Source organism: Schistocerca piceifrons, chromosome 3 (assembly GCF_021461385.2).
Source record: "Schistocerca piceifrons isolate TAMUIC-IGC-003096 chromosome 3, iqSchPice1.1, whole genome shotgun sequence".
Classification (NCBI taxonomy): Eukaryota; Metazoa; Arthropoda; class Insecta; order Orthoptera; family Acrididae; genus Schistocerca; species Schistocerca piceifrons.
In genome coordinates, this window is record NC_060140.1 from 254,659,260 (window position 1) to 254,675,022 (window position 15,763).

At 40.3% G+C, this 15,763-nt stretch overlaps 1 protein-coding gene across 1 annotated transcript in view; it reads left to right on the forward strand.

Moving 5' to 3' along the window:
- The window catches only part of LOC124788557 (vacuolar protein sorting-associated protein 13B), a 221,355-nt gene that overhangs the window by 134,594 nt on the left and 70,998 nt on the right, over window positions 1-15,763 (forward strand). The window contains exons 14-15 of the mRNA XM_047255828.1: window positions 7,176-7,367; window positions 12,411-12,567. Coding sequence (XP_047111784.1) covers window positions 7,176-7,367; window positions 12,411-12,567 — 349 coding nt within the window. The remainder of the gene's footprint in view (window positions 1-7,175; window positions 7,368-12,410; window positions 12,568-15,763) is intronic.

Consider the following 15,763-nt stretch of genomic DNA (forward strand, 5'->3'; position numbering starts at 1 on the left):
AATCACAGTGACTACTTTGCTGAAGGCGACTGCCAATTGTCTCACTTATCGACTAATAAAATCTGCCTGAGTGGCCCCATCCCAAAAGTCCAACATAACCTACAAATCCTGTTTAAGGCCTTAAGCCCTACCAAGAACCTCTCCCCAGAATCCATGTCCCTCCTCACCCCAGAGGCACACCACACATCTACCTTCTACATGCTCCCCAAAATCTGCAAATCCAACAATCCTGGACTCCCCTCTGTAGATCGTTATTGTGCCCCCCACCAAAAGAATTTTGGCCCTCGTGACCAATACCTTCAACCAGTTGCCCATAATGTAGCTTCCCACATCAAAAGATACCAACCAATTCCTTCACTGACTTTCCACCCTCCCCACCACTTAACCTCTTGAATCCTTCCTGTCACTGTTGACGCTACCTCCCTGAACACCAACATACCTCATACTCGTTGGTCTTGCCACCTTTGAACACTACTTTTTCCAACATCCTTCAGGCTCCAAAACCATTACCTCATTCTGCATACATTTTACTAACTTTATCCTAACTGACAACTACTTCACCTTTGAAGGGAAGGTATGCAAACAGATCTGTGGCACAGCGATGGGCACCCCCATTTCATTCTCGTGTGCCAACCTGTTTATGGGCCATCTAGAGGAGACCTTCCTTACCTCCCAAAACCCCAAATCCCTGGTCTGGTTCAGGTTCATCGATGATATCTTCATAATCTGGACTCAGAGCTAAGGTACAATATCCTCAATTTTTTTTCAACCTCAGTACCTTCTGCCCCATGTGCTTCACCTTGTCTTTCTCATCCCAGTGTGCCACCTTCCTGGACGTTGACCACCTCCTCTCTGATGGCTGCCGTAACACCTCTGTCTACATTTAACACACAACCACCGACAGTATTACGTTTCAACGGTGTCACCTGTTCCACACCAAAAAATTTCTCCCATAGGGCCTGACCACCTGGGGACGACATATTTGCTGGGACAAGAACTCCATTGCCCAGTATGCTGAAGCTCTCAGCAAGGCCTTCACAGACAGGCACTATCCTCCTGACCTAGTCCGCGAACATATCTCCCATGCCATTTCCCCCACACACCCCCCAGTCATCTCACCAACTACAAAGAAGTGTCCCCTCCATCACCCAATACCACCTCGGACTAACATGATTGAACCACATCCTTCATCAGGGGTTTGGTTAGCAGTCGTCATGCCCTGAAATGAGGAACGTCCTACCCAAGTTCATTCCCACTCTCCCTAAAGTAGTGTTCTGTCAAAAACCCAACCTTCACAACATGCTAGTCTATCACTGTACCACTTGCAATCCCAACTCCTTGCTACAGGGATCATATCCCTGTGGAAGACCCAGTGGTCAGTTCTTGCCCAATCCACCCATCCAGCTCTTCCTATTCCAGTCCTGCCACAGGTTTATCCTACCCCATCAGAGGCCAGACAGTCTGAGAAAGCAACCATGTCATAGACCAGCTCTGCTTCAATCATTGCACAGCCTTTTATATTGGTATGATTACCAACCAGATGTCCACCAGGATGAATGCTCATTGTCAAACTGTGGGGAAGAGCAAAGTACACCACTCTTTAGCACAACATGCAGCTGAACAGAAGATGGTTGATTTCAATAGATGCTTCACAACCCAGGTCATCTGGAGCCTCCCCTCCACCACCAGATTTTCTGACCTGTGCAGATGGGAACTATCCTTACAACACACCCTCCACTCCTGAAATTACCCCGGCCTCAGCCTACAGTAACCTACTGTCCCACACCTTCCACCCAACAGTTTTCACTGTCTCTTCACCCTTATTGAGTGTAGCCCTCTGCCAATGCACCTGTCTCTCTTTCCCCCATCTTGCTTCTCTCCTTTTCCGCACCCTGTTTCCTTCCCCCCCCCTCCCACATCCCTATCCGCCCCCACCCCCAGCCCCACCCCCACCCTCCCTCACGGGTCCTTGCTCCACAGTCTCTCAATGGTGCACCTGGAGGCATTCTTACCATGCCTACCATGTCTACCAGACAGCATTCTTCTCTCCCTCCACCTGTATCCTGCTATTCTTTCTTGTCCCCCGCCATCTCCAGACTTTTGCTTTTGTTCCATGTGACACTTGCATTCCAGTCCAAGCTGCCAGAGATACACCGTTCATGTGTGTGTGAGGTGAGCTTGTTTGTGTGAATGAATGAATGTGTGTGTGTTCCTTTTTTTGAAGCAGTCTATGGCAAGAATCATAAAAGGAGGTTGTATACATGGAAGAATCCTGGAGATACTAAAAGGTATCAGATAGATTATATAATGGCAAGACAGAGATTTAGGAACCAGGTTTTAAATTGTAAGACATTTCCAGGGGCAGATGTGGCCTCTGACCACAATCTATTGGCTATGAACTGCAGATTAAAATTGAAGAAACTGCAAAAAGGTGGGAATTTAAGGAGTTGGGACCTGGATAAACTGACTAAACAAGAGGTTGTACAGAGTTTCAGGGAGAGCATAAGGGAACAATTGACAGCAGTGGGGGAGAGAAGTACGGTAGAAGAAGAATGGGTAGCTCTGAGGGATGAAGTAGTGAAGGCAGCAGAGGATCAAGTAGGCACAAAGACGAGGGCTAGTAGAAATCCTTGGGTAACAGAAAAAATATTGAATTTAATTGATGAAAGGAGAAAATATAAAAATGCAGTAAATGGAGCAGCCAAAAAGGAATACAAACGTCTCAAAAATGAGATTGACAGGAAGTGCAAAACGGCTAAGCAGGGATGGCTAGAGGACAAATGTAAGTATGTAGAGGCTTATCTCACTAGGGGTGAGATAGATACTGCCTACAGGAAAATTAAAGAGACCTTTGGAGAAAAGAGAACCACTTGTATGGATATCAAGAACTCAGATGGATACCCAGTTCTAACCAAAGAAGGGAAAGCAGAAAGATGGAAGGAGTATATAGAGGGTCTACACAAGGGCGATGTACTTGAGGGCAATATTACAGAAATGGAAGAGACTGTAGATGAAGATGAAATGGGAGATACGATACTGCGTGAAGAGTTTGACAGAGCACTGAAAGACCTGAGCCGAAACAAGGCCCCTGAATTAGACAACATTCCATTAGAACTACTGACGGCCTTGGGAGAGCCAGTCCTGAAAAAACTCTACCATCTGGTGAGCAAGATGTATGAGACAGGCAAAGTATCCTCAGACTTCAAGAAGAATATAATAATTCCAATCCCAAAGAAAGCAAGTGTTGACAGATGTGAAAATTACCGAACTATCAGTTTAATAAGTCACAGCTGCAAAATACTAACACGAATTCTTTACAGATGAATGGAAAAACTGGTAGAAGCCGACATCGGGGAAGATCAGTTTGGATTCCGTAGAAATATTGGAACACGTGAGGCAATACTGACCTTACGACTTATCTTAGAAGAAAGATTAAGGAAAGGCAAACATACGTTTCTAGCATTTGTAGACTGGGAGCAAACATTTGACAATGTTGACTGGAATACTCTCTTTCAAATTCTAAAGGTGGCAGGGGTAAAGTACAGAGAGCGAAAGGCTATTTACAATTTGTACAGAAACCAGATGGCAGTTATAAGAGTCGAGGGACATGAAAGGGAAGCAGTGGTTGGGAAGGGAGTGAGACAGGGTTGTAGCCTCTCCCCAATGTTATTCAATCTGTATATTGAGCAAGCAGTAAAGGAAACAGAAGAAATATTCGGTGTAGGTATTAATATCCATTCAGAAGAAATAAAAACTTTAAGGCTCGCCGATGACATTGTAATTCTGTCAGAGACAGCAAAGGACTTGGAAGAGCAGTTGAACAGAATGGACAGTGTCTTGAAAAGAGGATGTAAGATGAATATCAACAAAAGCAAAACGAGGATAATGGAATGTAGTCGAATTAAGTCGGGTGATGCTGAGGAAATTAGATTAGGAAATGGGACACTTAAAGTAGGAAAGGAATTTTGCTATTTGGGGAGCAAAATAACTGATGATGGTCGAAGTAGAGAAGATATAAAATGTAGACTGGCAATGGCAAGGAAAGCGTTTCTGAAGAAGAGAAATTTGTTAACATCGAGTGTAGATTTAAGTGTCAGGAAGTCGTTTCTGAAAGTGTTCGTATGGAGTGTAGCCATGTATGGAAGTGAAACATGGACGATAAATAGTTTGGCCAGGAAGAGAATAGAAGCTTTCGAAATGTGGTGCTACAGAAGAATGCTGAAGATTAGATGGGTAGATCACGTACTTAATGAGGAGGTATTGAATAGAATTGGGGAGAAGGGAAGTTTGTAGCACAACTTGACGAGAAGAAGGGACCGTTTGGTAGGACATGTTCTGAGGCACCAAGGGATCACAAATTTAGCATTGGAGGGCAGCGTGGAGGGTAAAAATCGTAGAGGGAGGCCACGAGATGAATACACTAAGCAGATTCAGAAGGATGTAGGTTGCAGTAGGTACTGGGAGATGAAGAAACTTGCACAGGATAGGGTAGCATGGAGAGCTGCATCAAACCAGTCTCAGGACTGAAGACCACAACAACAACAATGGCAAAAAGCTAAGCTTGTAACAGTCTTTTCGTTGAGTCTTTCTGCAACTTAAATGTTATCTTTATGGTGAGTAGCAATCTTTCCTTTTATTGTTAAACAGTAAAGTAATGATACTGAGTGGCAAACAAAATTTTGTGTGACAGAAAAGGGATGGGGGATATTGTTTTGGGATCATTGTGCTAACTTTTATGAAACAATCCAACAATTGCTTTATGAGAAAATTACGAACTTGTAAAATAGTAGAACTGAACTTGTGTTTTGAATTTGATAAAAAAAAAAAGGTTGTACAGTAGGACATAGGACATTTGTTTGCATATAACATTGGAATTCAAGAAACTGAATGTAATCTCCATTTATTTTAATTCTTGCTTGTATTGTGGAATAATAGTTCCAATACCATCAGTTTTATGTTGTAAATAAGAAGGAAGTTTGTGGCAACAGTGGATGGTAAGACAAAATTAATTTTTAATGTAATACCACACCAATGATTAGAAAAAGCAAACAGAAAAAAATGTGGCAGTCAGATGAAAAATATGAAGCTGTTACACTTGCCCTTGGTGTACTCACCGTATGGTGGTTTTGCACTGCTAGAGCTCATCTACATTCCATCTCAGTTTGTCATTGAGGGATTATACTAATGACCAGTAACCAAAATACTTTTTCTTAAAAACTGCATTGAAATTGGATGTCTTGAAGAGTAGCTTTATCTATTTGGTGGTGAAAAGGCACATCAAATAATTAGACATAATATATGTTCTGGTGATTACTATTTTATGTAAGCCTTTGTTGTAATCAGAACTCATTGAAAGAGACTGATAGTATTAGTTTGTTGTACCCACTGGCACTGCATTTTGCTCAGCTCCTTCTAACAATTTTATTTTGTATTGTTCAGAGTATACAAAGCTTTTTCTGTCAGCCTAGCTGTAGATTGCTACCCACAACTTTTTTTTCTATGTTGCTGATTACTACCATATTGCTCATTCTCACTGACCATGTATTTTTTCTTGGATACACTCTTTAAACAACACACTTGGGTCAATACGTTATCGCCTAATTGCCTTTGCTTTGCTCTCATTTTTCTGCTTCTTTCTGTTCCTCTGTCTCCAAACCAATGTCCTTCCAACTTCTTTCCTCTTTTCCACTGCACTTTTTGTCTCTGACATTTGTATTCTCTCACATACCATTTCATTTGTTCTTGTTGTGCAGTTTTCTCCTCCCATGCTTGCCATACTATCACTAGACAATACTTTGTGTATTTTAGTAACATTCTGAATTAAAATTTCTCACATTGATTTATTTTTCTGCTGCTGTCTGCATGTACCTGTTGGTCCAAAGACCTGCAGCATTTCTACATTGTTGTCAGTTTTGCTACTTAATTGTTTGGTTCTGTGTAGAGTGAGTCAAAGCCATGTCATTCTCGCAATTGCTTAGCCTGAGAGTGAATTTGCATGAAAAATGTGAAGTGAAATAGAGTGACACATTGTGTGTTTTCATTTGGTGAGAAACTGCTTTATACTAAGCTGAAACTGGACAGTGGCGACATCATGAGGATATGAATTAATATTTCTGCCATTATGATCTTATTATTTTTGTTCTAATGTTGAGAGACAAATATTTCTAAAATTTGGATTTTATTACAAAGAAGCAGAAACTTCAAGTTGGTTGAAGCTTTTGTAGTTGCAGTTATAGTTTGATGAATATTCTTTACCTCTATCTGCGTATTGATCTCCCTAAGGATGGAAGATGTATGTAAATGTTCCTGTGATACAGAGCAAGAAGAGACACAAAGACTCTCATTTTGCATACATGTCACAAAAAAACCACCAAAGATTTCTTTCACTTACAGTAAATATTTTGTGTAATTGAGTTGCCGTGTAACTTCAAAAATTTGTTATTTGAATTTATTGTGTGACATAGTTGACACACATTACAATGGAACAATACTAATGTTATTTGTAATTAAAGCAGTTTAAAGATTCTTTATATTTATTGTGTCACATGGTTGACACACATTGCAATGGAACAATTATAATGTTATTTGTAATTAAAGCAGCTCAAAGATTGTTAAGATTAATATTAATACAAAACTACCACATCTGTATACCCACATATTATGTCTCGTCTGGTTTCCTTTGAATGAACATCACCTGGGAATACTTGCAATAGCCTTCACAACAAATCCTCATAGAGTTGTGCCAGTATAGTGACTTAAGAAGTATAGTTATCTTATACAATGTCGAAAGCAATTTCTGGAACACAGTGTCATATAAGCACTCCATCAGCTGTCTGTCAGAAGCATGGCGAGTAGTGAGTGCAGGCAACTTGGCGTACTGTGTACACTAGCATATATAAGATGATGTTCCAGAGTTTGCATTTAATGTTGCATCTCATAATTAGAGTTGCTAAGTCATTATATAGGCTCAACTTTGTGGGGAACATTATGAAAACAGTTGGCAATGTTACATGATGAGGAAAACAGGTTGTGACATAATAAATGTGTATCCGTGCAGTTTTAGTCGTTTTTAATAATAATAATAGTAGTAGCAGTAGTAGTAGTAGTAGTAGTAGTAGTAGTAGTAAAATGACCTCTGGAGCTCACGATGACTGGTGATTCTTTGTATGTTTTAGAGATCAGCACGAATACAACCATTGTGTCAGCTTGCACCAAATTCCTTACCTCAAGTAACTTTGGAATGTCAGTGCCTGGATGCAAAGATGGTGCGACCTATGTATCCTAAGCGGCTAGTGAAGACAACATGCCAATTACCATCTCCGCCTCAGCACATGTTTGATATGTGCCATTCAATGTTTAATGTGAAGGTATGATTTTACAGATGCAACCTATAAAATACATTTTGTTCAACAAAGCTGCTATATAAAATAATAGCTCCAAGATATATCTCTTTACTCTAAGGAGCTCCATATAAAGCAGCCAAAAATAAGGGGTAGAATGATTGTTCTTTGTCTTATATCCATAACTGAAATTTTGTATGACACTTGTAAGAGCCAGTAAATTGTGGGTGTTAGATAATGCTACTTATGTAGAACAAATGGTCCTATATGACATGTGAACAAAATTTCTGATGTAGAGATAAAAATGTAGGGTGCTCAACAAACAAAAAATCTGAGATTGTAAAATGCAAATTCTTGATCTAAGGTTGTAAAGTATCAAAAGATTTTACTGACATAGTGCTACATACATACACATACACAAACAAACAAACAAATTGTTGCAGTTGCTCTGTACCTAGATGTTTGATGTGTCAGTGAGATGAAGTAGTGTATTCAACATACCCAGGAATCCATCCTGGATTTTCCATTGTTAGATACCCAGGAGTCCATGGTTCTTTATATGTCAAAGTGATAAAAGGTTTAGCTACCATTGAAGAATTATAAAGAAGTGCTTTTATAAGCCTAGGACTAGTTAGAAGTTGGAGATACTGCTGTAGAATACATACAAACTATTCCTTAAATACAAAAGTGTTAAGGCTTTCGTGGCCACTTGTTGACAATCTGCCTATTGGCTTCTGTCTCGGGTTCTTTGGCCGACATTCATCTAATGATTTTTCTGACGTTTCGCCAGCACGAGTGGCTGGCATTGTCAAAGCTTCACCCTCCATTGCCGGTGGTGAACTGGAGCCAAGCTCGCGGCCGCAGACTATATGTACCTGTCGCACCAACGTCCGAGGGCTTCTCTGCGGTCATTTCCGGTGCGGTTCTCCTCTTGCTACCTGCGACGGTCGTTCGCTGCAGTACGGGAAGCCAGGATCCGTTTACCTTAAGGCTTTCCTCTTTCTTGTTGAAACTGTTTGCGTGATTTTGCACGTTAACAGTTTCAACAAGAAAGAGGAAAGCCTTAAGGTAAACGGATCCTGGCTTCCCGTACTGCAGCAAACGACCGTCGCAGGTAGCAAGAGGAGAACCGCACCGGAAATGACTGCGGAGAAGCTCTCGGACGTTGGCGCGCCAGGTACATATAGTCTGCGGCCGCGAGCTCGGCTCCAGTTCACCACCGGCAATGGAGGGTGAAGCTTTGACAATGCCAGCCACTCGTGCTGGCGAAACGTCAGAAAAATCATTAGATGAACGTCGGCCGAAGAACCAGAGACAGAAGCCAATATTCCTTAAATGCCAATTTTATCTTCAGAAAAATATTGTGCTGCTTTCGTATTTCATATCAATGCACACTTCACTGCAGAGTGAGAAAATACATCCTGAAAGCTGGGCAATATTCATAAAGTATAAAATAAGGAGAAGGCAACCACTCATTTGTAGTGGACTGATGTGTGACACATAGATACATGTATCAGAAAACAGTAATCACCCTAACCTTTTGGCTCTTGCTCTATTACCGAAGTAAGTAGACACATTCATACAAACAACCACAGACACCCAAATGCACACTCCTGCAGCCACTGATTTTAGTTTTACTTTTTGGGTACTCCCTCATTTTTTATTGATCTTCTTTTCAGTGGGAAGATGTTCAAGCAGTTGTTGGTCTGCATTGGTAACAATAGCATAAACCTTCCTCTGGCAACAAGTGTAGGTTCTTTTTCTTTCTCCGGCTATTTTAATTTTTTTCTCTCTCTTCCTTCCAGTGTTCAGCGTTTGCTGTCTTTATTCCCATTTTCTACTACACTGTATCTATCACTGAGGTGGGAAGCATTGACTACTAAAATTACCTTTATAATGTTCCACTCTTGTTGCCTATTCTCCTTGTTCAAAGATATGTTTATTGGCTTTGTAAGAAGATTTGCATGTAGTCAGTGTATGTATCTATTGTTGAAATGATGTGACACAGTGTGTGGTGCCTTTTCCTTTTTATACTGAAATAGTGTCTGCAACATCTACATCTAAATCCATTCTCAGCAAGCCACTGAGTTGTGCATGGCAGAGGGTACGTCCATTGTACCAGTTATTAGAGCTTTTTCCATTTCCATTCATGTATGGAGGTCCACCCTGGTAGCTGAATGGTCAGCGTGACAGATTGTCAATCCTCTGGGCCCGGGTTCGATTTCCGGCTGGGTCGGGGAATTTTCTCCACCCAGGGACTGGCTGTTGTACTGTCCTCATCACCACCCTCTCATCTTCATTGACTGCAGGTCACCGAAGTGGCATCAAATTGAAAGACCAGCACCTGGCAAGTGGTCTGCCTGACAGGGGGCCCTGCACGACGGGGCCCTAGCCATACGGTTAAATAAATAAATGTATGGAGCATGGGAAAATGACTATTTAAATGCCTCTGTGCATGCTGCAACTAATCTACTCTTGTCCTCATGATTACTATGGGAGCAATATATAGGGGATTGTAATATAAAGCTGATTCTTGAGACTTTGCAGGTAGGCTTTCTCGAAATAGTTTGTGTGTATCATCAAGTGTCAGTCAGGTCAGTTTCCTCAGCATCGCTGTTGGGCTCTCCCATGTGTCAAACAAACCTGTGACCATGTGTGCTACCTTTATCTCAGTATCCCCTGTTAGTCCGATTTGGTATAGATCCCACACACTTGAGAAATATTCTAGGATGTGAAGCATGGGTTATTTGTAACCCACCTCCATTGTAGACTATTTGCATTCCCCTTGCATTCTACCGATAAAGTAAAGGCCGCCACTTGCTGTACCTATGACTGGACCATGTGGTTGTTCCATTTCATATCCCTACAAAGTATAAACAATCAGGTATTTGTATGAGTTTGCCAATTCCAACTGCAACTTATTGCTATTTTAGTCCTAGGATGCTATATTCTTTTCATTTTAGTAATTGCACAATTGCACATTATTGAACATTTCAAATAAGTTGCTAATATTTGTGCCACTTTGAACTCTTACCAAGATTTGACTGAATATTTGTGCATTGTAGTTTTACACACACACACACACACACACACACACACACACACACACACACACAGAGAGAGAGAGAGAGAGAGAGAGAGAGAGAGAGAGGATGGCAGAGGTGCAGAATAAGACTGGCTTAGCCTCATGTGTGAAGATATATGGTGCTGCCACATTGTCATATCATCTGCACACACTACACAAAACAGAGAAAATACTATTGCATCAGTAACTTGAAGAACCATACGAGATTAATAAATATTATTTACATAAATTATAGCAGTGTATTAATTACCACTATTATTTGACAATGAGCCTCACCTGTTTTCCTTGGGTGGAAGATTGCACAGAGTCCGGTAAATTTTTTTGTGGCACTACATTCATTGTTGCTATTCTTATGTCTGTGTTGGTAAGTACATCCCTGTAGATTATCTGTGGGCTTTTTACATGCTTTCCAGCTCCCTCTTTTCTCGATTTCAGACTTCTGTTTCATATGGTATGTTTTAGATTGTAAGTTGTTAATTATGTACTATACCAGTTTGCTCTAATGTAGCATTCACTGTGTTAGGATAGATACTGTTGACTACTTGTAGCTGTGTGTTCAGAATTTGCCTGTTTGGAATATCTTTATTTCTGTACAGTTACATCAGTTTTATATTTTAGTATGGTTGACAACTTGCTTCCCTATCTGTCTAAAGATAACTACTGTATCCTATGTTCAGATTAGTTTAGAATTAAGTCTGTCTGCAAGCACACTTTTGTCAAATGTTTCAAAAACCAAGACCAGATTCACTGCATATTATATTTTTTTCATTAAGAAGATTTATGTGAATGTCAAATTTGTGGTGTGAATGTGTATGGTAGCTGTGCTATTTGTTTATTCTGACTCTGCTGTCCATGGACTTCGGTCCATTGATTTAGCACTCATGTAGCTAAGATGTGTACTGTGCCAGGACAACTTGATGTAGAGTATAAAATCTTATGGAGAAATGTAAAAATATTAAACAGTTATTGATTTCTTGGGGCCCACATTGAGACTGTGAACTTGGATGGTACAGTGTTTTACTCCAGCAGGTTACCTCTACTGAAGAAATCAGTGCTTGGTACTGCTGCTAAGACACAAATAAAAGTAAAAGTGACAACAGAACCCTTGTTTTCAGAACTGTTGTTTTCTTTCTCAGTGAGGAAAACACACATGTAAAAAAAAGTTTTACTTATGCAAGCTCTCGGAGTCGGAGCCAATGACTTCTTCCCCTAGCAGAAGTGTTGAAGGGGAAGGAAGAGGGGCGAAGACTAAGAAACTAGAGAGTTTTATGAGAAGGGGTGTACTTTGGAAAAGTCACCGAGAAGCCCTGCCCAGGGAAGTTTTACTGGACGGGATAAGGAAAGACTGATTCTCTCTCTCTCTCTCTCTCTCTCTCTCTCTCTCTCTCTCTCTCTCTCTCTCAATGTCAAGGCATAACACAGTAAGTGCAGACAACAGCTCCTATCACATGGGAAGTGGGGATCAGAATCTTTAACAAACTTCCAAAGGGAAGCTGCTTTGATTTCAAAAATGTATCTTGAAGGTATATCTTATTAGTAAGAGATTTTATAGGAAGGAAGATATATTTGGGTTAAATGTCCCTTAGACATTGAGTTCATTAACGGTGGAGCACAGGCATCAATTGTTATTTAAGGATGGAGAAGGAAATTGGCCATGCCCTTTCAGAGGAACCATCCTGGCATATGGCTGGAGTGATTTAATAGCATTAAAGAATTACTCTTAGAGGTATAGGTTACTTTCTTTTGCACCATATTATTTATAAATAATAGTGACATATTGAGCTTTTATAACCATCCCAGAAAGTTATGACATGAATTGTAACATTTGTCCACAGTCCAAAACAAATCTTATATTTGTCTGTGCAGAATAAATAAATAGATTGTGTTTGTTGGTAGCAATAATCTAATCGTTTTTTTTTTTTTTTTTTTTTCATTGAGAATGTGACATGTAAAAAAAATAAATTGACAGTTCTGCTCCCTTCCAGTTTGTGGGCATTGCCAGCTCTTTGATTTTGGATGCCAGTTGTAAGCGAACTACAGTTCTGCTACCAAGCAATTTATCATTCAGTCAGCGGAGCATTGTCCTTCCACAGTACTGGGTTGACCCAGCTATACCTCATATAGAGCAAACTGTAGAAACAGGCAAGTAGTAGCCATGATATTCTTTCAGTAAAAATGTGTGTGTGTGTGTGTGTGTGTGTTATAAATATTATTTAGCGGTATTGATTCAATAATTTAAGTGTAGTATTCATCTAACTGCCAAATTTGCACAGGTAGGTCACAGTTTTCTGTAAAACTGTATTATATTAATAAAGTAACTTCCACAGAGATAATTAATGAAACAAAAAATGTACATTTGCGATATGTTAAACTGTTGTGCTGGACCTAGATTCACACTCATATTTCTGCGTTTCTGGGGAACTGCGATATCAGTTGTACTTTCTGTGCAAAGGTCATGGATCTGGTTTCAAATTTGGGTACTGACCACAATTTTAGTTTTTCCTTGATGTTAATTTCAGTGTATACTGTGCCAAAGAAACATTTGTCATTCCTTGGTTTGCTTCACAAAATCTATAAACTTGTGTCAAGTTATACAGCAACATTCACTCATGTTGTTGTTGTTGTGGTCTTCAGTCCTGAGACTGGTTTGATGCAGCTCTCCGTGCTACTCTATCCTGTGTGCAAGCTTCTTCATCTCCCAGTACCTACTGCAACCTACATCCTCCTGAATCTGCTTGGTGTATTCATCTCTTGGTCTCCCTCTACGATATATACCCTCCACGCTGCCCTCCAATACTAAATTGGTGATCCCTTGATGCCTCAGAACATGTCCTACCAACCGATCCCTTCTTCTAGTCAAGTTGTGCCACAAACTTCTCTTCTCCCCAATCCTATTCACCACCTCCTCATTAGTTATGTGATCTGCCCATCTAATCTTCAGCATTTTCTGTAGCACCACATTTCGAAAGCTTCTATTCTCTTCTTGTCTAAACTATTTATCGTCCATGTTTCACTTCCATACATAGTGTCTTGAAAGGAGGATATAAGATGAACATCAACAAAAGCAAAACAAGGATAATGGAATGTAGTCAAATTAAGTCGGGTGATGCTGAGGGAATTAGATTAGGAAATGAGACACTTAAAGTAGTAAAGGAGTTCTGCTATTTGGGGAGCAAAATAACTGATGATGGTCGAAGTAGAGAGGATATAAAATGTAGACTGGCAACGGCAGGGAAAGCATTTCTGAAGAAGAGAAATTTGTTAACATCGAGTATAGGTTTAAGTGTCAGGAATTCGTTTCTGAAAGTATTTGTATGGAGTGTAGCCATGTATGGAAGTGAAACATGGACGATAAATAGTTTGGACAAGAAGAGAATAGAAGCTTTCGAAATGTGGTGCTACAGAAGAATGCTGAAGATTAGATGGGTAGATCACATAACTAATGAGGAAGTATTGAATAGGATTGGAGAGAAGAGAAGTTTGTGGCACAACTTGACTAGAAAAAGGGATCAGTTGATAGGACATGTTCTGAGGCATCAAGGGATCACCAGTTTAGTATTGGAGGGCAGTGTGGAGGGTAAAAATCGTAGAGGGAGACCAAGAGATGAATACACTAATCAGATTCAGAAGGATGTAGGTTGCAGTAGGTACTGGGAGATGAAGAAGATTCCACAGGATAGAGTAGCATGGAGAGCTGCATCAAACCAGTCTCAGGACTGAAGACCACAACAACAACAACATGGCTACACTCCATACAAATACTTTCAGAAACGACTTCCTAACACATGTTAACAAATTTCTCTTCTTCAGAAACGCTTTCCTTCCCATTGCCAGTCTACATTTTATATCCTCTCTACTTCGACCATCATCAGTTATTTTGCTCCCCAAATAGCAGAACTCCTTTACTACTTTAAGTGTCTCATTTCCTAATCTAATACCCTCAACATCACCCGACTTAATTCAACTACATTCCATTATCCTCGTTTTGCTTTTGTTGATGTTCATCTTATATCCTCCCTTCAAGATACCATCCATTCCGTTCAACTGCTCTTCTAAGTCCTTTGCTGTCTCTGACAGAATTACAATTTCATCGGCGAAACTCAAAGTTTTTATTTCTTCTCCATGGATTTTAATACCTACACCGAATTTTTCTTTTGTTTCCTTCACTGCTTGTTCAATATACAGATTGAATAACATCAGGGAGAGGCTACAACCCTGTCTCACTCACTTCCCAACCACTGCTTCCCTTTCATGCCCCTCAACTCTTATAACTGCCATTTGGCTTCTATACAAATTGTAAATAGCCTTTCGCTCCCTATATTTTACCCCTGCCACCTTCAGAATTTGAAAGAGAGTATTCCAGTCAACATTGTCAAAAGCTTTCTCTAAGTCTACAAATGCTAGAAATGTAGGTTTGCCTTTCCGTAATCTAGCTTCTAAGATAAGCCATAGGGTCAGTATTGCCTCATTTGTTCTAATATTTCTACGGAATCTAAACGGATCTTCCCCAAGGTCGGCTTCTACTAGTTTTTCCATTCGTCTGTAAAGAATTCACTTTAGTATTTTGCAGCCGTGACTTATTAAACTGATAGCTTGGTAATTTTCACATCTGTCAACACCTGCTTTCTTTGGGATTGGGATTATTATATTCTTCTTGAAGTCTGAGGGTATTTCGCCTGTCTCATGCATCTTGCTCACCAGATGGTAGAGTTTTTTCAGGACTGGCTCTCCCAAGGCCGTCAGTAGTTCGAATGGAATGTTGTCTACTCTGGGGGCCTTGTTTCGACTCAGGTCTTTCAGTGCTGTGTCGAACTCTTCACGTAGTATCATATCTCCCATTTCATCTTCATCTACATCCTCTTCCATCACCCTTGTATAGACCCTCTATATACTCCTTCCACCTTTCTGCTTTCCCTTCTTTGCTTAGAACTGGGTTTCCATCTGAGCTCTTGATATTCATACAAGTGGTTCTCTTTTCTCCAAAGGTCTCTTTAATTTTCCTGAGGCAGTATCTATCTTACCCCTAGTGAGATAAGCCTCTACATCCTTACATTTATCCTCTAGCCATTCCTGCTTAGCCATTTTGCACTTCCTGTCGATCTCATTTTTGAGACGTTTGTATTCCTTTTTGCCTGCTCCATTTACTGCATTTTTATATTTTCTCCTTTCATCAATTTAATTCAATATTTCTTCTGTTACCCAAGGATTTCTACTAGCCCTTGTCTTTTTACCTACTTGATCCTCTGCTGCCTTCACTACTTCATCCCTCAAAGCTACCCATTCTTCTTCTGCTGTATTTCTTTCCCCCATTCCTGCCGTTTGTTCCCTTATGCTCTCC